Source organism: Anser cygnoides, chromosome 1 (genome assembly GCF_040182565.1).
Source record: "Anser cygnoides isolate HZ-2024a breed goose chromosome 1, Taihu_goose_T2T_genome, whole genome shotgun sequence".
NCBI classification, from domain to species: Eukaryota; Metazoa; Chordata; class Aves; order Anseriformes; family Anatidae; genus Anser; species Anser cygnoides.
The window spans coordinates 38,418,183-38,445,092 of record NC_089873.1 but is presented as its reverse complement, the minus strand read 5'-3'; the positions used below and the strand labels follow the sequence as shown (position 1 = coordinate 38,445,092).

Sequence of the window (26,910 nt, the reverse complement as noted above, 5' to 3'; positions counted from 1 at the left end):
ATGAAGTTCCTTGCTAACCACTCAGCCAGCACTCTTAGGATTTCACATAAAATAAAAAATGAAAGGGAAAAATCTTTAGTAAGTGGTCATAGTGAAATCTGACATGACTTTGCAAGGACATCATCGGGTAATTGGTGTAACACATTGCCTGAACAAAAGGGTGTGAAACCTCTACTTTACATGAAGAGTCAGATGACTTCCAGGCAGCAAAATGAAAAAAACACCTTGGTTTCATTTCCTACTGCTTTTGGAACAGATGAGAGTCCAGCTCCGACTGTTAAGCCACACACAAGGACCACTCCAATTATATGTGGCACAAGACTTTTCAATACTGTTCTGGCACCTCTTTTTTTGCTAGATTAGGACTAGTACTCAGGCAAAGAGCTTGTATTAGTGGTAAACGTTCAGTCCCATCCAGCATATGCTTGGTACATCTGTAGTAAGAAAGACGGAAAAAGGATTGGATGCTTTTAGGCCCTTGGGTCAGTCTCTGGAACTGATGCTCTGGAAAATCAATCCATAGGAGCTCTCTGAACTTGAGTCTTCCTTCCCACTTGACTGATCACTCTTTTTGGGCAACAAGGCATACACGAGACAATGGACACTTGTTTTAACACTTTTGCTGGGAAGGACGCAAAACAGGGCTGGGAGCTGGCAAGATCCCTGGGCCTTGAGGGCCCTTACATTCTGACCACCTGCTGTAGGCTGTTGACTTGTTTCAATATGATCTGGAGAGACGTGGTGACGTGTTAATATATGAGAATGTTACAAGGCAAGCATGTCAACTTTAACATGGTACCACTTATTCAAATGTAAAAAAAATTAGAAAAAGTATTATCTATTTTTATATTAGGATTCATTTTCTGTCCTGCAACCAGATGATGAATTTGCCACAGAACGTTTGCCCCTTTGTCTGATAATTCAAATATGGTGATGAGTAGAAGTACTGAAACAGAAATATAACCTTGATAGTCAGAAGAGGTACCTGGAAGTCAGACCTGCACTCAGAAGATAATATGACAAAGCCAGATGTCATGGCTTTCTTCTTTAATATTTTCTTAATTTCTTGCCTCATTTTAATATATAATACTTTTAGTGATGGTTAGTGGGCAAAGGACTGGACTGGGGGATGTTGTTTGTGTTCCTAGATTTGCCTTTCCTAGATGCTGAATGATCAAGAATTGTTCTATGTTTCTGTTTTCTTACCCGCAAAATTAGATGGTTGACAGTGGCCTCCTCTGAAAGGTGATGAGATCTAGGGATGAAATTAACCACCCCAAAGGTTTTAATCAGCATTTATAAAAGGTGAACTGGAAAAATTCTCTATTTCTGATATTTTATTTTCCTGTTACTCTGAAAAGCTTAGCTTAACATTCTGTTGGGTAATGGGAGATCAAAGGGAGGTGACCTGAGAGGTACAGACTCCTGTAGATGAAAGATGCATGTCTGATAGGTTTAACAAGGCAGTCTAGCCCGGCACATGATAAATAGTTCTCTGCAGAAGAAGCCAGGATTACTGACTTCAGTTTCCATCTCCTGGAATATCCATCTCCTGCCTGGTTGGATAATTACAGCAATTGATTGCGTTCAGTTGTATTTTAATTTGAGTAAATAACTGTTCCAAACTATTTACCATCCTAGCAGCATTTCTTTGCACATTCTCTAGTAATCCAACAGAAAATCATTGCTCAAATTAGGATGTGCAAAAAAAAAAAAAAAAGAATTCGATAACCCAGTCCCTCTTCCAACTGTATATTTCTGACAGCTTAAAGAGAGCCATATGTAACAGGAATTGCTTTCCATATGCCACTTGACTACTCCTTTCCAACATTTTGCCAAAGAATCACTCCATTGGCTCATGGCCAGTTGATGTCCTTCAGCACATCTCTCACCTTGTAAATTTTTCTTGGTTTTCCTGTACATATGAACCTATGTTTGACCATGCAACAACATGTCATTTGACTGTGCTTGCCTTGAAAAGCAATCCAGATATTTTCACATCACTGATAGGCTGGTATTATTATTACCTTGCACACCTGTGAATCTACTTTGTATTTTTAATGTGATTACTTTGTGGTTTTTACAGTGCTTTGAACCATCATTGAATAGCCTTGATTAGCATTATCATCTCACTTCCAAAGCAATACTTCCAGCAATTGAGTCATTGTTTACACAGTTTTAATTTCTCAAGTTAAAACCTATAAAGACATTGCATAGCATTACTACCCCAAGTACACTTACAGTCATAACATTTGTACAGTACTGCCCCTGTTGTGAGGCATGTGCCATCTGGGTATGCTGCTGTTCCCAGGGAGTTTTGCATGTAGCTTTTGGGCCTGTGACTGCTGATGGGATTTGGTTCTAGTTTCTGCAAAATGGCAATTCCCCTTTTGCAGTGGTAGTAGCAGTCTAGACCCAGTTTCTAGATGGAGGTCCTCTTTCAAGCTGCAGATTAAAAACTGTTGATAGAGTTACCGGTCATTTCTTGAGGCTGGAGGTGCTGCTGAGGAAGGAGACAGCTTCTGGCAAAGAACACTTGATGACCCATCCAGGAGCTGGAGAGCTCAAATCATAGTTGTTGGAGACCTGTTTGATTCTCATCTGTTTCTGATGGGCTACAGACGTCCTCCACTGTACACTGTGTGAACTGAGCCCACATCTGCCCTCTGCCTGATCCCCTCTTTTTTTTTTTCCTGTGGGTTCCTTCTTCTTCCCCTTATTGAGTCTCCTTCCTACCCTGTATTTATATACTATAGCCTAAAATTACTCTGATTTCTTTATACAGCTCTGCACAGTCAACTTTTTTCCCTTGATATCCATCAAAGCAGAGTTCAATTATTACACAGGAACATCTTCCACAGCTACCTCAACATAGTTGTTGCAGTGGCCTGTGTACACCTGGAGACCATCCTGTCTGCCTGCTTCCATTTTTTTTTTTTTTTTAATCATGTCCTTCTGTTTTCATACTTCATGTGCACAAGTGCAAATGAATGTGCAGGTGGGGAACTTTAATTATTGTCAAACACAGATGAGTGTCCTGAGTAGCAAATATTCTACTTTTGCAGATAGTAGGGAACCATGGAGATATTTAATATGATGCATCATTGTATCCTTGATAGAACCTAATTTTCCACAAGCCTAGTTTGAATCTGGGGATGAATAATGGGAAAGAGGCAAAAAATACACCTTAGACTATGGAAACAATGCAAATAGTTTTTCACAAAAGGACAGTGGTAAGGAGATTTCAATTTTTAAGTGACTGTGAAGTATACCATGTCAGTCTCAGTGGTTACTTTAAAAGAATGCCGGAAGTGAGTTGGCTGTTATATTGACCCCTTAACCACATGATATGATTTTTCAGATAGCTTGTAAGAATGCCTGAGCCACAATGGATACTCTTTAACCCGTATCATAATTTCCTCCTTTTCCCCAACCACGTGTAAAAGAAAATTCAGAACTGTCACGTAAATGTTACCCTCTGACAAACCACTGAAAAATTTTCCAGGACCATACTTTAAGAAAGATGCTTTCGAGGGATTCCCTCGACTAGCCAAAAGTGAAGTCTTATCTGACACTATCTTGGCTAAATATACACAGCCTGTGATGACGAAATAAAAAAATTCAAGACCAGGTATAAATACCACTGGCAGTCAGATGAAGTTCACTCATCTACTTTCTTCTAATAGAAGACACAACTATTAGAAGTTGAAGCTCATTACTCTTAGATCTGACATCTCCCAGAAGTTACCTGAGCATATTAACTGAACCATAACTGAACCATCACCAAGAAAATGACTTGCCAGACCTACTGCTTGTTTGTTCTCTCTGTCATCGTGATTTATTTTGGATGTTCTGGAAGTGCTCTATTTCTTAGTCAACTTCAACATGACATAGACAAACTGAAAGCTGACTTTGTAAGTACAATCTTCTACTGCATTTCTCTTCTTCTTCTGCTTGTGCTATAGATATAATCCAGGCTTGAGCACTGCTTGTCATAAACCTCAGTGTGTACCAATAGTGATCATAGAACTAACGCTTGTTACATTTTTTTTTTAAAACCAGAATATGGACAATTTCTTTGGTTTTGTTAGCTTTTATTTATTCACTAACATGGTTCAGTTTTTCAATAATGCTTTTAGTAGTTTGCATTTATTTCAGAGCTTCTACCAGCTCCATTTGGTTTTTGATTTCATGGAATATTTTATAACAAAAAAATCTTAATGCAATTTGATATGAATGGATGAATGAACCTTGATTCAATTCTATTCAGCTACAATTTACTGACACTGAATTAGTTTTAGCTTAGTTAAGTTAACGGAGGATTTATTATTAGTTTGCAATATAAGCAAAATGTTTTGCTTTAACAGAAGCATCTTGTGCTTTTTATTATTATCAATAATATGTTGCCCAAGGTTGGTCACTACTGCTTATTCTTTAGCATCTTCCAGCCATCCTGCTTCCGTATCTCTGCCTATGATCTGGTGTGGGAATGTTAAGTGATATCACTTCTTTTCAGACAGAAATTTGATAACTTAATTGTAATATCAATTCACCTCTCTCCACCCAGGAGGCATTAAAATAGACCAGAGCTAACTTTAGCTGGGATTAGTCGTACAGATAAGGGATCTACAATAGAGTCACTTCTAGTTAACAGATTTTATTCTTAATATATTATACATATATATATATTTGTAAACACATGAAATTAACTGCAAGAGTTTTCTCCTATTTCCAGCTCTGATTTTTTAGCATTTTGATTTATATCTTAAATTTTTCATTAGTGTAGATCAAAGAGGCTCTCACTAGAATATAAATAACACTGTCTGAGACATCTTGAGCAGTGGTAAGCTTCTTGCAGAGAAATTAAAACTGCAGTCTGCAGCAGGTGCTCACCACCTTTCAGAAGTGCAAACCAAGGCTCGGCAAGGTGCTTGGTGTGGGGAGCCAATCAGCCTACGAGGTTTCTGTCAGCCTGCAAGCTTTCCCATTACACTCATTATATTTAAATTACCAAGCAGACAAAAAAGGAAATAGTGACTGTTGTATACAAAAAGAAAAAAAAAATGAAAAAAAAAAACATACACACAGAGAAAAGGAAATGATTCAATTTGCCTTTCCTTGGTAGGAGAATTGTATTGCTCTTTGTTTCCTAGAATCTGCCACAGTGTGTGGCTAACACCTGATGGTTAAACTCAGACCCTGCAAGCCTTTTGGTAGCCCACAACCCCTATGTATCCCCACGTCTGACTGTGGGCTACTGGGCTATTCTCTGGTTTTACAAACTGCAATTTTATAGTACAGTTAATTTGTCTTTGTTCCATATGAGATTTTACTAAGACTGGGTAAATTCAAGCCCACAGACTGGTGGATTTCAACTTATAAGAAAACATCCAAGACCAGGTCTGACAATTGCCTAGACAGCTGCTGGGCTTATTAAGTTTAATTCTCAGCTGTCAGTACCAAAACTTGCATAGAGCATTTAGTGAAACATGTGGTGCTAAATGTCTCTATTCAGATGAGTTATAGCAGGAGAAGACATTTAAAAGCAGATTAATGCTGTTTCTGTTACTATGCAGTCATCCAATGTGAATTGGTGCTTAGAGAACATATTTGCAAAATATACTCTCAGAAGTGAAAAGAAGTCCAAAAGTGAAAGCACAGTAGTAGTTATAGGCCAGTGGTGCAAAAATTACTTGTCTATGTTTTTTACTGCTCATTTGAGAGGAGAACACTATTTGCCTTGTGATAAGTACTGTATGTATAACAGATGTGTATGTTCTCTGTTGCAGAACGCAAGTAATTCAGATGTAGCTGATGGCAATCCTGTTTTTATAGAGAAACTGAAAAACTGGACAGAGGTAAGTCAGAACCACACGTGACAAAGCATCTCAGGCATGTTGTAGGGCACTTTTGGTAAAAAGCAGCTCCAAGACCAGTGTAACCAGACAGGGCAGAACGAACAAAAGCAGAGGTTGCTTTAGGAACTTAAAAATGAAAAAAAAAAAAAACGTACTAAAATGCTCTTCATAAAGATCAAAGTGCTTTGTGCCGCACCATGAAGCTGGTCCTGAGCTACAGTAAGCCCAGGAGATGAGTTACAGCATCTTCTTTGGCATCCTGTCTCTAGTGGCAGAAAGAAACCCCAAATGCTGTATTTTAGTTTCGTTCATTTTCCTCTTGATGGACATTCACAAGCTTTTCTTTTTGACTGTATTCTTCAACAGAGAAATGAAAAAAGGATCATACTGAGCCAGATTGTTTCCCTGTACTTGGAAATGTTAAAGAAAACTGACATGTCAAAGCCACACATCAAAAACCTGTCTGAGCAGCTCAATACTCTGAGAGACACCCTTTCTGATGACTATAAGAAGTTCAAAGACCTCGTGGACCTGTCAAACCTTCAGGTAAGGCTCTTTCCCTGCCTCCAAGGCACTCATGACTTTATATTTTCCAGCTGAGTTTGAGTCTGACTCAGGCCAGTAACGGTTTAGTAACCCATTTGGTAATCCCCGGATGGCTCTGTTCAGGCTGGAAAACTTGATGTTTCCAGCCATGCATCAGCTCAGAGACTGCCCACCCCGAGTCTTGGTGGAGTCTGGCACAGAGGCACCATCAACAGCTCCTTATGATTACAAATTGGGTTGGAAAATTGTGCCTGGCCATGGCATGCCTCTGAGGGCTCTGGGGCCACCTGGCTTACTGGGTGTCAGCGGTGTGAGCCACCGACCTCCGCTGATACTGATGCCCTGATTGAGCTGACTCCTCGTGGGTAACTCAGATGGCATTGCAACACAGCAATAATCATAGAGTGCCTCCATTGCACAGCACACAGCCAGTCTGTGACGTGTTGCAAAGTAATGAAGAAAGCAGAAAAAAATATATGAATATTGGCTCTTTGTTTCAGGAATTGGGTGGTAGAGTAATTGAAAGCTGCTGGTTCCTCTCTGCTCTGCCCCATTAGCAGTGTAGACTGTAGGATGTGATCTGTAAATAATAACAGTTCTTGGTGTGACCTTCATTCTGTTTGTTTCTTACTCAAAACAGCTGACTGGCTTGAAAATCCAACGCAAGGCTGTGAGTGAGCTGTTCAGTGTCTTACAGAAACTGCTGGAGACTTCAACTCTCAAAAGGAAAAGGAGCCAGTCTCCAAAGAGATGCAGATGTTAATGACATCATATGGCCTTTTGTACTGAATTATTTTACAAATTTTATGATGCACAGTTTTTTTTTTTTTAAATCTTCTCATTGAGCTTTTTATACATTTATTTATTAATATTTAAGTATTTTAAATAATTATTTATAAAGAAACACCAATCAAAGTATTTATACCTCCTACTGCTATGTAAGAAATTATTTTGTCTTAAAATTCTGTCTATCTGTTACGTGTCTGTTGATCTGAAATTACAGAATGAGGTGATGTTTACCCAGTTTCCATATGGAAATACTGAACTGACGTGATACCCAGGTATCCAAGTAGTGTTGTCCTCATCAGTCTCATCCTTCGCTTATTTGAGGCACCAAGCCGGGAAAGTTTCTGTACTCAGGAAAACACATGCATATCTGCTTAGCTCTAAGCATATATAAATCCAAATCAAGCAAATAGACATGCTTAAAGATGAGCAAAATGCTGAAGCACTTTTCTGAACTGGGGCTTTGGTGATTTATTGCTGATAGTTATTGATATGCACTGAACTGACTAAGAGGACAGGCTACTTGACAGCTCCAGGAAATGTGACGAACTCTATTGCACTGACTTCAACTCACTGATTATGAAAATTTCTTTCCTTTTTTTTTTTTTTTTTTTTGTATTGAATCATCTGAATGTGTCTGATGTCAATTTATTTATTTGGAGGTAGCAGTATGGATGTTTTTATCTTAAGGACTATATTTTTGTACTGGAATATTATTTAAATGTTTGAATTTCACAATGAAAGCTTTTTAATTTTTGGATATTAAATAAAAAATAAATTAATTAAATATGCTTACTTATTTATTCACCAGAATCTCTGTGCAAAGTAGAATTCTAATCTTGGTTGATGCCATCAAAGATGGCCCTGTACAGACATATGAAAACACATTTAATTTCCTTCTTTCTGCCCAAGATTTGGGAATGGACAATGGGTTTGAAGAAATCTGGCAGAAGTAATCTGGGGTCTAAAATCCTCAAGTTCCTCAAGTTCTGTTTCTTCTGGATGAAGAAACATTACTTTGTTCCAAGGAAGGCTCTGATGATTTGAAACGTGTTGTTACTCTGATTAAAACAAAAACAAAAACAACCAAAAACCAAAACAAACTAACAAAAAAAACCAACACTTCTCAATTTCTCTGCAAGTCAAAGAGTCAAAGATATGGAGCCTAGACGGAAGTCGGCTCATCTGCTGGTCTCTTTGCAAGTGGTACAAGCCGAAGGCCTAGGGCTGTCTGGGCTTTGAGCTGTCTCGGAGGCTTGGGCCTGGGGAGGGCAGTTCATGGGACTTTCAAATTTTCAGGTCCCCAGGTGGTTACCAAACAAACAACCTGGGGGTAGACTTGCTTGGGCTGACTGGGAATGGGACAGACTTTCTTTGGGATTCCTGCCAACATGGGACCTCCAATCCACCCCGAACTTTGGCTGAACCCATAAATTCTGTCAGTAACACCTGGCCATGCCCAAAGTTTAGTTGCAGTAAGCCCAATGGGTTTAGCTGTAACTGTTGCAGGCTTTTCTACTCCCTTGGGCCCAGCTGTCTCCCCTGGGGTAAGACACCTTCATTTCTATCCTCATTTTACAGTCATAACAAAGTGACTCAGTAATCCTGGAGACTTGAACTGACTTTGAAAGAAACAGCTGTTCTTGTTTCTACTCATCACAGCCATGAATGTGTGTGTGACATGCAAGAGATGCGATGCTTCAGGATTTCTCCAGTTCCTGGACTAAGCAAGAGAAGCCTCAGTATGCGTTTAACATAGGCAGTGTGTCCTCTGTATGTGCTGTTTTGTGAGCTATTACTTAAAAGGGAATAGCTGTCCTCTCAGGAAGCAAAGCCAGCAATAGCAGATTCTATGGGGAAGGGAAGGGAAGGGACAAGTTAAAGGTTCATTGGCCGCCAACACTGAGACAGTGGTTGTGCCTGCTACTCCTGATTAAATTAATACTCAGCTTTTGAAATTTAAAGCCAGGACTGGTTAGGAGCTCAAAGAGAAGTTTCCTATTTTATTAGACTATAAACTGAAACATCTACATCCTTCCACACCTTGCCAAGGGGGTCCGCAGAAAAACAAATAAGGCCCTTGCTATACATCCAACAGAGAAAACACTAGCCCATCCATCCTACCTCAGATGACCATGCCCACAAACATGTCATCCTCTGTGCCATCTTAAGTATTCCTGCTGCTACCTATTAAACCTGGCTCAAAATAGCTGTTTTTTGGAGGGGGAGGTTGTTGCTCAGCCACATCATTTCCCAGGTTTGACGTGCTGCTCATCTTAGAGCTGGGTAGTAGAGGCAGAGGTGTAGGGAGGCAATGAACACCTGGGAGATGGAGTAGCAGCTGCCAAAATGTAGTTTTACACCCAGATATCAGTAGTTTTTCTTTTTTCTTTTTTCTTTTCTTTTCTTTTCTTTTCTTTTCTTTTCTTTTCTTTTCTTTTCTTTTCTTTTCTTTTCTTTTCTTTTCTTTTCTTTTCTTTTCTTTTCTTTTCTTTTCTTTTCTTTTCTTTTCTTTTCTTTTCTTTTCTTTTCTTTTCTTTTCTTTTCTTTTCTTTTCTTTTCTTTTCTTTTCTCTTTTCTTTTCTTTTCTTTTCTTTTCTCTCTTCTCTTCTCTTCTCTTCTCTTCTCTTCTCTTCTCTTCTCTTCTCTTCTCTTCTCTTCTCTTCTCTTCTCTTCTCTTCTCTTCTCTTCTCTTCTCTTCTCTTCTCTTCTCTTCTCTTCTCTTCTCTTCTCTTCTCTTCTCTTCTCTTCTCTTCTCTTCTCTTCTCTTCTCTTCTCTTCTCTTCTCTTCTCTTCTCTTCTCTTCTCTTCTCTTCTCTTCTCTTCTCTTCTCTTCTCTTCTCTTCTCTTCTCTTCTCTTCTCTTCTCTTTCTCTTCTCTCTCTTCTCTTCTCTTTCTCTTTCTTTCTTTCTTTCTTTCTTTCTTTCTTTCTTTCTTTCTTTCTTTCTTTCTTTCTTTCTTTCTTTCTTTCTTTCTTTCTTTCTTTCTTTCTTTCTTTCTTTCTTTCTTTCTTTCTTTCTTTCTTTCTTTCTTTCTTTCTTTCTTTCTTTCTTTCTTTCTTTCTTTCTTTCTTTCTTTCTTTCTTTCTTTCTTTCTTTCTCTTTCAACTTTTAAGCATCTTTAAACCTTTTGTGATAAACCTGACACCAGATATTGCAGAGATGCACCAGCGTTACTGCAGTTACCTCACAATTAATAGGAATCCAGATAAGTTGTTTCTCATGTTGACTTTCCCCTGAGCCTTCCCTACCCAATTTAAGTCCATGAGATGCACTTCTGCTGGGTGCTTAAGATAAAATGCTGAACTAATAATTCCCCATTTTATTCCATTAATGTGGTAATAGTGTTAGAGAAGAACAGCATAAAAATCAGACTCCACTAGAACACATTTTTCCTCTCAGTTGTGTGTACTATACAAATGAGATGAATCACTTTCAGTATGAAAGCCTGTCATCTCTTATTTCATACCAATACAAGTCCTGGATCTCCTCTTTGCATCATTCCTCACTATATCCAAGTAAGGGAAGCACTTCCAGCTAAGCTAAATTTAAGTCTGAAATGAATTTTAATGGCTGCCCTAAATCTTTCCGAAGAGAAACATTGCAGAAGCATTGAACATTTTTACTGAAGGTCGATATAAATATTTCCAGCTATACAGACTGAGAAAGAGAGTTAATAGATGTGTGTGTATACACGGGAGTGAAACAATACTATGTAGTAGTTAAAATTAGAAAGGAAATAATAATAATAATAATAGTAATAAAAGATAACATTGTCTCAGAAAGTCTGTGTGGTGTATGCACCGCTTCTGCAGTATATTTATTCTGTTCCTACTCTGTATTCCTGCATAGCTCCTTGGCATTCTCCTTCTTACTGTCCTGCTCATATGCAAGGAGGCACAGACATGCATTTAAACCAGCTGGGTCAGAGATCAGCGTCCGCCGCAGAGCTGTTAGCAATGGCCAGTAGCTGGTGATATATATGGAGCAAAGACAGGGCAGTAGGTAGCAATGCTGCCCCAGGACCTCCATGTGTCTGTAGCACAAATATTCCCCGAGGCAGAGGCAGGGTCTCTGTGCTCAGCAGCCTGACCTCTTTTCTCCCACCTTTTGGCCCCTTTGAGACAGGGAACCAGTGCTACGCACCAGGCTGTGAGCGTACCGTGCCATAATGATGTTTTCTGTTTTCTGACAGTTCTTTTCTAACAGTCGTTAGTTTTCTATTTGACATTTTTACCACTACACAGACAAATTGATGTTTTTACAGAGCTGGCTGCCGCAATCCTAAAATCTTGTTCCTTAGACTTACCAGCTTACTCAGAGCCTGTCACTGTGCATGTAAAATGAAAATTGCCTTTTCTCATGTGTATAATTTTGTAATTATCAGCACTGATTTTTATCTGCCATTTTATTGCCTTGTTACTCAGTAATTTGAAGTCTTTTAATAGTTCTCTGCAGCTGGACCTCCTGTTAGGTATCCTGAATAACTTAGTATACCAGCAAACTTTATTATTTCACAATTCACCCCGTTTCCCAAATTTCTGATGGCTACATTAAAAAACACATGCCTCAGGCAAGCCTTCTCATGACTAAACTCTCTTAATTGCGAAACCCGTACACTGATTCTTATCACTTATTTCTTATCTTTAAACAGCTACACGTTTATGTGAGGACTTTCTTACTGCTTATTGTTATAACAACTCAACTTCTTTGGTACCTGTACTGTGAGACTCAGCTGTAACTCCTCTATAGATCCGAGGAGATTATGTTATTTTGGTTCTGCTCTGTCTGTATATTCACTGACTCCTCAGTAAACTCTAGCTTAGCAGTGAGGTGTGACTTCCTTTCATAAACGTCACATTTACTATTCTCTTGTGCACCACATTTATCCACGGGCCCACTCTGTCTCGGTATTGCGTGGTATGTCACCATTACTGGCTTGCAGATCTCCGGGATTCCCCTGAGACCTTTTAGAAAACCAATAGCCACTCAGCCCACTTGCTGCACCCCTGGTGTAGAAGCATGCTCGAGAGCAGGTTATATCCCCCGTACCTACAGGTTATAGCTCAGCTCTTTCACTCTGGAACCCTGCAGGGCCAACGCCGTCAGCTCAAATCTCTCCTAGTTGTCACCTTCCTCCACCAGTCCAGGAGTGACCATGTTTTTTGTTTTGCTTTGTTTTGTTTTACTTGGTAGAAGGCAGGAGTAATCAAAAAGTCCCCCAAAAAAGGTAGGGGTGGAAAACAACCCAGACTTGGCAGACGAGTGTGGGATTTTCAGCTCAAAATAGCAACTCATGCAAAACCTACCACCTCTCTGCTGTTCTGTGTAGGACAGAGTAGAGATAACAGCAACTTCTACAATGCATAAGATATATGTAGGCTGATGAAGTAGGTGAGGAGCAGCATAATGGTCTAGCAACAGCAATAAATATGATTTCTGGGTGAATTGGTCCTAGTGTAGCAAAATATTGCTACCCATCTTCCAGCTTCCTCTTTTCTTCTTTTCTTTATCTTTCTTTGCACCTGATGTGCAATCCTCAGAAGTAAGAAAAACATGGGTTGCTCCCCATAATCAGAAAACCACTGCGTATCATGAACTCTACTTAATTTGGCTGGTCAAGCCTTGAAGTCTTTTGATTCCTCAGTCAAGCTTCTCTTACAGCCACTCCAGACACCCAGGGAACACCTTTTACCTAATGCTGGAAAGATTTTATTATTCTCTGTAAAGCTGAGTTGTTCTGGTTTTGATTACAAAAAAATGTGCTAAATTCCTTTCCCTCATTAAAACTATTAGAAGTATGTTTGGAATAATATGGTTATGAATTTATGGAAGGGCTATAATTTATTGATAAGTAACAACATTCTCAAAAATACATAAAATACCAGAAAACAATGAATTTAAAATGTACACAGCAGCTTTCAGAGTTTTGTAGAAAATGCATAAAATGCTCTCATCTGCCTTATGACATTCATGTAATTGTTGTCTTAGTTTGTAGATTATCAGGGAAGACGTTTATGAAAAATTATCTATGAACTAACAGATTTTTGTGGTTTCCTGTCTGAAACAAACGAAGATGAAGGTCCATGTATATTACCCAGCTGATGAAGTTCTTGGCACTTATCTAGCCACTGTTTTTTAATCATACAGACTTTGCAAAAAAAATATTTGCTTCTTGAACACTGCAAAAAAAATACCTTGGTATACTTCTGTGATGGCATTTCTCACAAGTGGCTAATGACATGGATATAAATGGAAATAATTACTCATTTTAAAACCTCTAACTGGTCCTCTTATTAAGCTAGCTCTTCATTTTCAGTGTTCTTTCTTATGAATTCTAAAATTATGTATAGACCAACTGCACCAATGCTAGATGAACAATTAGGAGAAGAAACACTCATGCATTTTTGTCTATGTTTCCATAATAAGTTATACACAGATAGGACAAGATAGGTATCTTTTAGACTGCACAGAGAAAACCAAAGTCTCAGATAAGAAGTAGAAGCCAACTCAGCTAAATAATTTCTCTCCAGTGATGAAAGCTACTTCCAAATAATCATTTCTCATACCATTAAAAAAAAAAAAAAAAAAAAAAAGCTTTAAAAATTATTGTAAACCCAAGCACATTTTATTTTCATTTTTTACAGAAATGACATCTTGGCTCCTTGTGGAATCCACCTACTGAAAGCCCTGTCTCAAACCAGAGGTGATCTTGGAGAATGTGACAGGGTCCATCTGAGCTCTCAGTGCTAAGGAGCAGCTCTGTCCTCCCTCCACAATAGTTTAATAGCTCTAGACACTCTTGTTGTCCACGCAGTACTCACTTCACACAGATTTTAATTTGTTAGACCATGTACAACATCAGTTCGTGTATTTTCAATTTTCCTAGGCCATTTTCTGCTTCAGAGTGACTGTTCTGATAAACTTTCTGAAATTGTGTGAGCAAAAGCCTGACAGTACAGAAAAGGCTTTCTCGCAAAGGTGCCTTTAATATTGGATCAACTTCTTTTTGACATACTTGTCAGTGTTAGCTATCCTTTCCAGGACAAGCTGTTTGTGTGCATTTCTCTGCAGGGCATTTCTGAAAGTGCAGCACAGTGATGTGGTAGGGATCTCAGGAAGCTCTGGATCAAGGTCTCTTTCTGAGTCCAGATGGGATGAAGTAAGAAATGAATTCACCCTGCCCCCTTTGTGCATGGACAGTTTGGCTCCTGTTGCTGTCCATGCTCCCCAGAACTTTCTCTGGCTTCATATTCAGAATGAATGAGCTACATCTGAGCATCCTCTTAGTGGATCAGATAGGAAAATGAGTAAGGTTTTGGTCTGATTTTAACCTTCATCCCCAATCTTTTTTTCTGTTTCAAATTTCCACAGCTGACTTGTGACATCTTTGTAACATGATATTTTTCCTCTGATCATCTGGCCCTCTTCCTCTCCCACTCCCAGGGAAGTTCTCTGATTGTTTTTCCTACTTGGCCCTTTCCAGAGCCCAGACTTCTGGATTTGATGAACAGGGCCCAAACCCACCCCTTCGTACACATCTCTTTTTGGGACTGACTGCTTTCCCCAAGATGTGACCCAGCTAATGTTGGCTAGGCATACAGGAAATCTCTATCAATAGATGAATGTATGGGTGTTTACATGTGTGCACTAACACATGCTTGTCTATTTTTAGAAAAGCCACAACCAGCCTTTTGTCCACCCTCAGCCCCCATACCTTAAGAAGACCACACATGCCATGCACTTTAGCAGTTTTAAAAAATATTTATATGATTTTACTGTGTCCACTCTCATTTTACTCTATTTTTCACTGTTTTTTTTATCGTGCTCACTTGCATACTGGGTTTATGCAACTTAGTATAACAGCTTTTTGTTGAGACCAGCACCTTGTGAGCTCCTAAAAAATATCATTCACTATTTAATGGAGTTGATATTGTTATGCTTTGTCCCTTTCATCTTCCATCGTATCCATTAATTGAAGAGATTCTTACTCACCCACTTAAGAAATAATGAGTCTAACAATTTAGCGTGGGAGTTTTACTTTTTTCTGGCTATGTCTTACCTGTAGCTAATTGGTTTTATCTTCATGGGAAAGTCTGTGGGCTTTGCTGTTTTTTACTGTTATTGTTCTCTCCCTGGTAGTTATTCTTAGTTTGTCTCTATCTGAATTAAAGGAGTCCTCCTGTACAAAACCTCCCCTCCCCCAGGAGTATGCAAAGGCGTGTATAATAAATCAGCATCTAAGTAGCTTTTTCTATTCTGACATACCAGCATAAACACAGTTACAGTTTTTCATATCCAGTGATGACTGAGGGTGGACAGGTGGCTTGGAGTTTATAAATATCTGACTTGGTGTTAGCCCAAGAAGAAAGGTAAATTTCCTTTTCACTGTAGTCCTGCTTTGCCACCCCAAGGTACTGCCACACAACATTGTATCTTGTGAGATGCACAGACTCACACAACTTGCCTCAAAAATACCTTTGCTGAGCAGAGTTTATTCATTTATGTGTATCACTGGGACTACACACTCGAGTTTAATCATTAAATAAAATCGTTGAAAAGGAAACACTAGCTTTCACGTGTTTGAGAAGGCTTTGGTGAGAGAAAGGTCTTAAAAAAAATCAGAGAAAGAGGTCTGATAGAGTACCACAACCTGATATTTAGCCTGGTTTTGTATTGCCTCTTCTGCCTCAGAGCCAGAAGCAAGCTGGATTTTCTTTCCATCAGACAAAAAACTTCAAGAATTGCTGAGCTGCATGAACAGAAATTCACCTCTGGGCTGAGCACAACTCTGAACCCCACCTGCCTCTGGCAAGCACAGGCAACAGAAACAACCAAAAATCAAACCATGGACCTCGTGAAATGGAGGGTAACTGCTGCCATGGCTCACAGAGAGGTGCCTGATTCCCTATAGCTCTGTAATAGATAGCGTTACATACCTGCAGCTGCTGTACCACTTGCAAGCAGAGATGGTTGAGCCAACTGTGACAATTTTGAGGTCCGCACACTTTTATAAAGAAGAGGAATGGATCCCACCATGGTCTTACTCAGATGTGGTCAAAGCTAAGCACTGAGCACAGTTTGCAGCAAAGGAGCAAAGAGTTCAGATGCAACACCTTAAAGGAGAACTAAAATGATCTTATTTAGCTACTGTTTGGTGTATCTGTTTGTTGAAAAAAGGCACTAAATTAGTCACAGAGCTATTGAACAGTCATCTGGCTGACTCATAGAAGTCAAACGACAATAAAGTAATTAAAGAATATGGGCAACAAAAACAGTTTGTGGTTAATTTTCCAAGATATTAAAGAGCAACTGTGAAAATAAATGGCTAATGTCAAGGCAAGGGTGATTATTATTGCAAAGGGACAGTAGATTATTTCATTATTTAATTCTAAATTCTAAATTACTGGAAGGTTGTATTACCCGTCAATGTATAATCCTGTATGAGAAAATGCTTTACAAGAAAAAAATGAATGGCTCATATTCTTTATAAATCAGATTTCAAAAAAAAAATATGTTGAAATGGGTATCTCCTATGGTAATTACAAATTTCTCAGACACCTCAAAATTTTTGATTGACACACCTGTATTGCAGATGCAGAAAGGCAAGGCAAATGAAAATTATGGAAATGGTCTTTCTGAGCTAAAGAAGGAAAATGTGTTTGGAGATAAATGTGTTTAACAGCTGGAAAGCAAAGAAGATGCAGTGCATAGAGGTTGAAGTGCAAAGAGATTGCAAAGGGAGTGTTCACTTTGCAGCCATGAGTGAATGGAAGAGCACATCTGGAGTGAGGGACAGGGACCCACAGAGGAACAGGTCTGGGGTCCTCTCTTAGGGATTTGGGAGGCTGCCTGAAGCCCTGGGGTTGCAGTCTGACACAGGCCATTTACCATGTTGCCTTTACTGATGCAGCTGGGTCATCAGCTCCACAGCCGAGGGACAGATCAACACAGCTTCAGAGGCAGATGGAGTCTAAGTGTGCATGGAGAACTGCAGCACCTGCACTCGGTGCCTGCTGTCTTGGGAGAGGCTGAATTCATGGAGAATTTTCACCCAGCTCCTCCAGCCTTTCTCTCCTGCCACCATTTTCCAAGGAAGATAATATTTTTTCCGTAAGTGGGAAACCACCCACACTGATTTACCTATGTTTAATAACTTATAATAATGAAGCAATTTGTGCCTGTAATTTAATTGATTTTGTATTTTCTAGGCTGATTAAATTGTTTGGTTTTGAGCTGGAGCAGTAATTACATGTATGACTTCAGCTGGAAATGTCTTATTTCCATGTTCTTGAGCAGTTATCACCACAGGGTTGGGGTTACCATCCAAAGTAAACCTCCTTGTTGAGCAAACAGGATTCTATAGAGATGACAAACTGGATTCCGAAAGCTATGGGAATAGTTTGATTAGTCTTGCAGAATTTTAAGGTTTTTCAATTTACATTGTATAAAGCATAAACTTTGTGCAAGAGCTTATCTGGCAAGACTAATTTGCCTTTCTTTAAGAGAGAAATTGGAGTTTCCCACATGGAGACCTTGGTAACAGTGTTTCATCATTTTCATTTTTGGAAAGGGGGAAAACAAAAAGGGAGCTGTGAGGTCAAAGACACATGCAAGAGACCAACGCCAACTTCATATTATGAGCACAACTGCTTCAAATAAGTATAATCTTCATTCAGGGAACAGCTACCAAAATTTTAAAGAAAGTAGATGAAAAATAGTAGGACTTGTAGGAACCAGGGAGGTCTCATCCACTTGTGTATACACATTTGTCTGAGAAGCTTTTGACAGAAACATGGTAGCCCTGAGTTCAAAAGACCATCTTGAAGCAGGAACATGCTTCTGTAAGACTTTATCCCAAAGGTAAAAACAGTATTTACTGATAATTTATGCCAAGTCAACAGATATTTAGGCAAGTGAAGAAAACCACTGTCTGTGTTCTCATGCCACTGGAAACTGGACACGGCAGGGTCTAAAACCACCCAGATCTTTTCTTAGAACTGATGTATAACCATGATATAGTTCAATGTGTGAAACACCGGAAAAATGGTCTTCAGATAGAAGACATGTCTACATTGCACAGGAGATAAAAGGGAGGGTAGAAAGCCATGCAGATGCATACAGGTAGAATTTGACACAAAGGAGAAAGGGAAATCTGCTGAGGGGCATAGTGGGGATGGCAACATGGCTAATGTGACACACTGAGAAAACTAAGATTGAAACATCCTGAATCATCATAAACAAGGCAAGACTACATTGCTCAAGACCAAGAAAATGGTGCCAGAGTAGAATATGACTGAAAATGAGGACAGAATAAAAACTTAGCTGTTAAATTTACCTGTGTAGATGGAAGAAGTGTTGCATTTGGTGGTGTTGTGTTTGTAGACTTTGTAGAACTTGTAAGACCTGGTGACAACAGGGATGTGAGGACCCAAAGAGTGCTGACCTGAAAGATCTGACCTGCAGGCCTAAGAAAAGGTTACTAGACCGGATCTAGAAAGGGTTGACTTAAGAAGAAAATTTTGATTCCATCTGACCATGCTGATCTGAAGCTGGTCTTGGCCATTCACAAAGAGGCAGCAGGGACTTTAGTTTGGGTAGAAAAATACAAGTTCAAGGGGTAGAGTGGGTAGTCATCAGCAGACATAATGATTGAATGCCTACCTGTGAATGAAATTACTAAGAAACAAAAGTGAAGAATGTAGACTACCAAAGGAGAAAGTACGGGAGTCCACAGCACAGCTTGAGAACCCCCCACAGAAAGCTGGAGCAGGTGATGGGGAAGATTCTCAATCTACACAGACAGATAAATTTGCCAGTAGGGAAGGGGAGCATCACAAAATCCAAGATATCAAGTTAAAAAATGGCAGCAGCTAACTGTTGGATGAGTTTAGGATACTGGCTATGAATCTGGTCAGAGAGAAGGCAGAAAAAACAGGAAACAGATACTTCAGTGGAGTACAGGAAGCAGAAGATGAATCTATCGTTTGAAAAGGTGGACCATTTCAAAGTAAACCACTGAACCTACATATAGATCGTATCATCTCTTCAGATGTCATTTTGTAAAAAATTTAAGCTGACTTATTAGCCCTCAATGAATTGAACTGATAGGGCATGAAACACTGTGAAGAGTAGGACTAAACAAATATCAAATAAAGATATCTAAGAATGAATGATAACCATCAACTGAGGTGAGTGAAACTGAAAGCTAAATGGGGAAGGATAAAGCCATTGAAATTCAAAACTGGTGAAATCAGATTTCACGTTTGTTCATTCCAGTTGAGGGTCAGTCTGATATTGCAGTTAGCTTGTGGAACAAGGACCCTAATGGGTCTCAGATCATGTTCTTTTAAATTGTAGCTCTGCATCCAAACTATGGAGGTGAGCTTTCTGATTTAATACTAAACACCAAATTGTGTTTAGTGGAAATATCTGGTGTGTACAAAAACATTCATTTGTTCCTAGGACATCTAATAAAGTGCAATGAAAATCACCAGTGTGCGCTGGCCTTCACTGAGTTGCACCCTATGACAAGAAAAGCAAAGAGTCTGTAGCACAGGTAGATGTTGGAGGCAGCTCCATCCTCATCCAAGTCAGGTTACAGTTTTAAATGTACATAGTCATTACTGTTACCGAAACTAAATATTCAGCCAGAAATCTGGAAATTGCATCCAAAACTCTCACTGCTTGTAGAGTCTGGGATGAGTCTAGACTGCTTGTATGTGCCTATGTGTGTATGCATATCCATACAATGACTTCGCCTTTGGATTTTAGTTATACAGCAAAGCTGTAGAAAGCTCCTACCAGCAAAATCTCTTTGATGCATGTGATCTTTGTGACACTGCAATGAAGAAACCCGTGTTCTCAGGCAGCTAGCTTTCCCTCTCCCCCTTTCCCACATCCTCTGCATGTGGGCAGAGGGCAGGTGCAGTGGGAGCTGTGCTGCCAGAGCTGGGTGCCTAAATTAAAAGTACTGGTGAAACGATTAGCACCATGCCTTTGGATACACCCTTTTTTGAATCATTTCCATAGAAACAAGGTAACACACTATAATAACACAACCATAAATTCTTGTTAAGGAGCAAGCTAGTGAAGCAGGTGTGGTTTCTCCTATGGTTTCCGGTACAGTCAGGATGCAAAAAATGGCTAAGAAAAAACACACTTAAGGTCATCTGGAGCAGAAGGGTTTATAGTCCTTCAAATGGCAGAGGAGAACTGTCATCTGTCCCACAGTCCCTTCGTCCTCACACAGCTGCACGCCATATGCTGCCCTTGATGACCAAGAGACATTTGATGACAGATCTAACACCGGCCACCAGCCACCAAGATGTTATATTTAGCAGCTGGGAACTTCTGGGAGATGGAAAAGATTGAAGGACAGGCCTCTGCATGAGCCCCAGGGAGGGTGCAGGAGCCCCATCCTCTCCCAGGCCCCTGGAGGCCTCCAGCACCCAACTGGGGAGCCAGGGCATGGGGCGTGCATGGTTGGTAGGGTGCATGGGGGGTGGCTACACCTAAACGCCTTGTATTTCTTGTCCCATCCCTCACTGCCTCACGCTGCTGAGCTAGCTGTGCGTGGGATGTGTAAACAGATGGCTCTTGAAATGTCAGGTTGGAAAGATATCTAAAACACAAGAAAACATACCCAAGAAAAAATGTACTTTGAATATTTACTTGCTCCTTGCTTTCTGTCAACCAGTCTGAAAAGTCATCGGCACCTTTATCACATGACTTTCTGCTATCCTAGGCCACAAAGCACCACCCTTTAAAGAAAATGTGCAGTGTTCCCAGGTACCTTTGCACTGTAGAAACAATTTCCTCCAAGCAAAAGCAAACTGCTCAGCAGATAACTATCGAGTGCCACACAATTTATTTCTTCTCCCACCCGTGCAACACCAAGGCAAAGCCCATATATGTGGTTATCAAATCAGAACATGCCATGTGCTTTGCCCAAGCACAGCAGTAAGCACCATACAAGGTTGAGTGGTGGGTCCTCAGATCCCTTTATATCAGCCACGTTGAGCAAACAAGCTGAATCTGGGCAGTGCTGTTAGGATGCTGCCCTGAGGGTGGAGAGGTGCTCAGCTAGGCCCAGAACTGCAGAGGTCAGTATTAGGGCTTGTCTTCATCTGCCTGATGATTATGAAAGATCTACTTGAGGAAAGATAGCTGGCTGAGAAAAAAAAAAAAAAAACTTATGCATTTCCTGGCTTCTACAGTCAATGGATAGGAAAGGATTGAAAAAGCTGAATCCTCCTCTCATCTGAATGGCAAAGATGGGTACATAGGGAAGCATTTTACATAGGAGCAACCAACTAATACAGATGCTGCTAGTTCTGATTGTCTTCCTTGGAAAGGAGAAAAAATACAATTTTCATTACTGGTGTTAATCATTTTTTGTATCATAGTGGGGAATCTCCAGGACCACTTGAAGCCCTACAGAATAAAGGTTGAGATATATATATTATCTAATACTTCTTCATACCTTATACTATCTATACCTAATGGCACCAGCCACTTCTATTTAAGTCATGTAGAAAAATTCCCTTTGGCTTTGGAGACTATGCCTCTAGAGGCTGCACATATTACTGTGAGATAACAAGTAGGAAGCCACCATGAAGTTCTTGTTCTTATGCATAGCTTAGAAGGACACACAGAGCAAAACAGATCTTTCGCAAGCTCCTTCAGAGCTGACTGATCGCTAAACATCCCCTCCCATAATGCCCCACAAAGTAGGAAGGTTTTTTTGATAGGGGAAAATATCTGTAAGCGTCTTAAAAATGATTATTTGCCATATGTTTTTTTCATGCTTGGTGCAAGCTGTAGTAAGTCAGCAGACAATCCAGCTGCTGTTACTAAATAAAATAATAATAATAGTAATAAAGTCAAATCAAATAATATTTCTCATCTGTTAGAAAAGGCTTGCTTAGTTTCATTTTGTATTGCTAGCCCACAGAAGGTTTACAGGAAATTTCAGCTGGTAAAATGTAAATTTACCGTAATTGTGTATTAGCACCAGATGCAGCTGACCACAAGATATGTGTTTTAGAAAAAATAAGCGTTTGTACTAGCAGGGCAATAAATGACAGGAAACAAACCTGCTTGATGCTACCACAGTTTTTTAAGCCTATGACTCTTAGAAAAATGAATGCTATATCTCAAAAAAATGCCATGCATTCTAATGAAATTCCCATAAACAAAAGGAATAAGGCAGAGAAAGATAAACTGCAGGGAAAAATGGTGCATTTGATTTTTTACCTTATGCTATACTTCTCTGAGGTCTGGTGGGACTTATCCTATTAAGCTGAGCTGAGAAGCTCGTTCCCCTCTGGCAGGGTGAGGAGGTGCTCTTCCCCAACCCCTGTGAGCCCCACATACTTGTGGTGCCATCTGAAAATGACAAACAGAGCCTTAGAGCTGGGCCCAGAACCACAACATATGTTGCAGTTTTGGGGTCTGACACCAAACACGGGTGCGGATGTTGCACAGAGTTCCTCTTGGTCTTTGGGAAAGGCGTAAACTTTGAACAACCCAGGCAGTCACTGAAGTTCAAGTTCATATGTTGCATTGCTTAGGTGTGAAAACACTGCTCTGCCCAGGCTGTGACAGTGCTGCTCTCCTCCTCACCCTTGAGCGGCAGTGGGCAAGCAAAGTTGCCAGTTCACGACTCTTTTCTTGCACAGATCCCTGCTTTCAGCCCTAACTACACTGCATTTGGCTGCTCTGCTTGTTTTAGTGCAGCCTCTTTCCTCTCACATCATCTGCTACATCTAATGTATGCTTTCTTCATATATACGAAGTGATCAGTATCCTCCCATATGCTCCTCAAATTAATTTCTTTCATTAGTTTTTCATCACTGGCCTCTCTCCAGATACATCATGTTCCCAGTCTATGTGGTAAAATAAATGTTTTATTACAGGCTGGTCAGTACTCGCTCTGTGACCACTGTCCACCTCCTACTGCCTACTCACTTCTCCCTCTTCTACCTAACCTTTTCTTGACCCCTTTCATCCCTCCATCACTTGTCTCATGGTGTGGTTAGGCTCTTTTTCCATTTGTATAGGAAGCCCACAGTGAGTGAAACCTGTCAGCACACCCAGCCTAGTGCCTGTTGGAACCTTGTGCGTGCTAAAAGGAAGCAAAAAATGAGACTAATTTAATAGGAAATCATAGAATCATTAAGGTTGGAAAAGACTTCCAAGGTCATCTGGTCCAACTATCCCCCTACCACTACTGTCACCCACTAAACCATGTCCCTAAGTACCACATCCAACCTTTCCTTGAACACCCCCAGAGACGATGACTCCACCACCTCCCTGGGCAACCCATCCCAATGTCTGACTGCTCTTTCTGAGAAGAAATGTCTCCTCATTTCCAACCTGAAACTCCCCTGGTGCAACTTGAGGCCATTCCCTCTTGTCCTATTGTTAGCTATCTGCGAGAAGTGGCCAAATCCTAGTTCCCCACACCTTCCTCTGCCCTGCAGAGAGAGATCTGGGGGTTTTGGTTGGTAGCAAGTTGAATGTGAGCCAGCAGTGTGCCCTGGCAGCCAGGAGGGCCAACAGTATTCTGGGGTGCATCAAGTACAACATTGCTAGTTGGTCGATGGAAGGGATCATCCTACTCTGCTCTGTGCGGCCTCACCTTCAGCACTGTGTGCAGTTTTGGGCACCACAGTACAAAAAGGACATTAAACTGTTGAAGAGTGTCCAGAGGAGGGCTGCAAAGATGGTGAAGGGCCTAGAGGGGAAGACGTATGAGGAACGGCTGAGGTCACTTGTCCTGTTCAGCCTGGAAAAGAGGAGGCTGAGGGGAGACCTCATCACGGCCTACAGCTTCCTCACGAGGGGGAGTGGAGGGGCAGGCGCCAATCTGTTCTCTTTAGTGACCAATGACAGGACCCGTGGGAATGGTGTCAAGCCGTGGCAGGGGAGGTTCAGGCTGGGCATCAGGAAGAGGTTGTTCACTGAGAGGGTGGTCGCACACTGGAACAGGCTCCCCAGGGACGTAGTCACGGCACCAAGCCTGTTGGAGTTTAAGAAGCGTTTGGACTGTGCTCTTAGTCATATGGTCTGAATTTTTGGGTAGACCTGTGTGGTGCCAGGAGTTGGACTCGATGATCCTTGTGGGTTCCTTCCAACTCGGGATATTCTGTGATTCTATGATTCCTTTCAGGTAGTTTTAGAGAGCAGTAAGGTCTCCCCTGAGCCTCCTCTTCTCCAGACTAAACAACCCCAGTTCCCTCAGCCCTCTTAACTCAAAGGGCTCCTGTGTGAAACACAAACACTATACGTGTATATACATGCAATTCCCATGCATATTGTGTATAGTCTGCAGTGTTCCCCAGTGTGTTTTCCATTTGTGTCTACTTTCCTTTTCTGTAGTGTCCACTCTGATGTGTTTTTCCCAGTGTTACATTAAGAGAAACTCTTTGAGGTAGAGAGCTTCTCTTACTGTTTTGGCATGATCACTTTGTCTATTTGAATAATATGAACTGCTGATATAAACAACAAAATGAAGTCAGGACTGTTATTTACACAGTCTCTCCAAGCTTGCAAACTATACAGGATCCTCAGAGTCCTTATCCTGAGTTAGAAAAGCTATGTTCATAAAGCTGAGCCCTCCTGAGGAGTGAAAAATAAAGACTGAAAATGCTCGGCACTTGGTCTCCTAATGGAAAATTCTGTGAGGGAATAAGCTGTAAAAACAATTCTCTTATTACAATGTTCTAGGATTTCATGATGAGAACATCTATCAAGGAAAAAAACGATGAATTCAGCTAACATTGAAACAAACAAACAAACAAAATGCCAATAATTAACAAGTTCAGAGAAAAAACTTAGCTTAAGGTACTCCCAAATAAAAGCTGTACTACATACTGCAAGGCAGACCTAAGAAGCAACATTTCCATTTCTTTCCTCCAAACTGTCCTGGCCCTACCTCTCACCCCACCTGCTCCACTGCAGTAGCAAGGCCATGAACACTGGGAGATTTCGGGATGAACAACTGTGAGGTTTTCATCTGAGGGCAACCACAAGATGCTGGCAGCTGCCCCTTGAAATCACTACAGACTGTGGGAATCTAATCCTTCCAAAAAACAAACAAACAAACAAACAAACAAAAAAAAAACCAACAAAGGAAACAGTAGTCTGTTTTGGTTTTTCATAATATGCCAGCAATCCATCACATTGCTGTCTGTGGAAAATAGGACTTATTGACAATTATATCTCCTCCTTCCCAGGTGCAATCCAGATCTCCAGATTTCCATCTTTTCTGAAGACTTTTTTCCACTGGCTCTGTGAAAACAGAATAGTCTTAATGAGCCAGCAAACAGCAGGCCTGACTTCAGCAAAACATGAAGATGAATGGCATGATGGTTGTAAGGACCTGAGGAATGATTGCTGAGCCAGCAAATGGCACCCATGACAGACTGAGATATATAGGGCCTGCTATACACTAGGCAAGAGCACACCATGCAAGGGCTGCTGCTAATTGTTCTAGCTGAGTAAGACTGCTTAACTTAGAGATAGATATTCCTTAGGAGAACATAAGAAAACTGTTTAAATGAGAATAACCACAGTTACCACCTGATCACAGGAACAGGCTTTGTCAGCCAAAGGGGACATGACAAAGGTGACAATTTTTAAGGTCATGCCTTTGGGGATGTCCTTCTATCATGTACAAATTTCTCATAACTTGCAGGTAAGCTCAACATTGCAGTCTCCTAAATATCTGAAGATATTTAAATGTAAATATCTAACCTCCTCCTAAATTTGTGTGGAAAGTCCTTCTGAGACAGCATATACACACATAAAGAAATGAAATGCAATTATTTTGTGTTTTCAAATGGTCAAATAGTAGTACCAGCAATGAGTCAGTTTTTTATTTCTCTTTATTAACGAGAGTTAGTGCTTTGTACTGTACAAATAACAGTCACACTTCATGGGAAGTTCACTTGCAAGTGAGGGATAATTTCTCAACCAGAGAAAGAAACCTCGTGCTTCTTTGACTGCTTTAGGTGGGGAAGTTAACTTCAGTAGGAACTTCTCATCGAGTATCTTCAAGCAGAGTTTCAGATTACTGTACAGAAGCTTATTTGTCAACGAGAAAAACAAGACCATCTCAAGAAACCTTTGTGGCAGCAAGAGTGTGTGCTAGTTAACCACAAAAGGACATACATGGTAGTTACCTAGGTTTAATGAATACTATTAAAGAGGCTTGCATCCCAGTTAAATCAACTGGTGGCTGATCCAATATCTACTGTATACACTGGAAAGAGATCCTTTCACTCTGTAAACTTTCAGTTAGGTCCAGAATAAAGATGCAACAGGGACTTTAATATATTAAAATTGAAAATAAATTAACTTATTTTTAAATTTAAAAGATGCTTTAATTGTACCATTGGTACATTGGGTATAATAAATTCTATTCCTAGGCTTAAAAATTGCTTCTCTCAAGTCAAGTGAAGTGATCCTTTTTTGCCCAGTGTTGTTTTTATGTTTGTATATTACTTCTCTTAGAGAAATAAGCTCTCCTGTGAATTAAATGTAAAAAAAATCAATAGGACAAGTCATAGATTTATAGCAAAGAAAACCTACCAAAGTAATCATTAGAGAAGACAGAAGAGTTCAGATATACTTCTTGGATTATTCCCAGTGTTTTGTAATCATTTTTCAATAATACCCCCTAATACCTTAATTCCAGAAGAACACATCAAGTA

At 40.2% G+C, this 26,910-nt stretch overlaps 1 protein-coding gene across 2 annotated transcripts; it reads left to right on the top strand.

The window, feature by feature from the left end:
- Positions 1-2,568: 2,568 nt before the first annotated feature.
- IFNG (interferon gamma) lies at positions 2,569-7,175 on the top strand. Of its 2 annotated transcripts, XM_013198313.3 has the most exons (4): positions 2,569-3,914; positions 5,790-5,858; positions 6,225-6,404; positions 7,045-7,175. In XM_013198313.3, the coding sequence occupies exons 1-4, from the start codon at positions 3,792-3,794 to the stop codon at positions 7,165-7,167; spliced, it is 495 nt and encodes a 164-aa protein (XP_013053767.1). In that variant the 5' UTR covers positions 2,569-3,791; the 3' UTR covers positions 7,168-7,175. The 2 variants fall into 2 exon arrangements, with proteins under 2 accessions (XP_013053767.1, XP_047921287.1); XM_048065330.2 differs by lacking the exon at positions 2,569-3,914 and having other exon boundaries at positions 5,077-5,858.
- Positions 7,176-26,910: the final 19,735 nt, after the last annotated feature.

What these genes read in the sequence shown, in the direction of transcription:
- IFNG (XM_048065330.2), top strand. Translation starts at nt 5,571, where the DNA reads ATGCAGTCATCCAATGTGAATTGGTGCTTAGAGAACATATTTGCAAAA. An exon ending in AACTGAAAAACTGGACAGAG is followed by an intron (nt 5,859 to 6,224) that starts GTAAGTCAGAAC and finishes ATTCTTCAACAG; the next exon opens with AGAAATGAAAAAAGGATCAT. An exon ending in TGGACCTGTCAAACCTTCAG is followed by an intron (nt 6,405 to 7,044) that starts GTAAGGCTCTTT and finishes TACTCAAAACAG; the next exon opens with CTGACTGGCTTGAAAATCCA.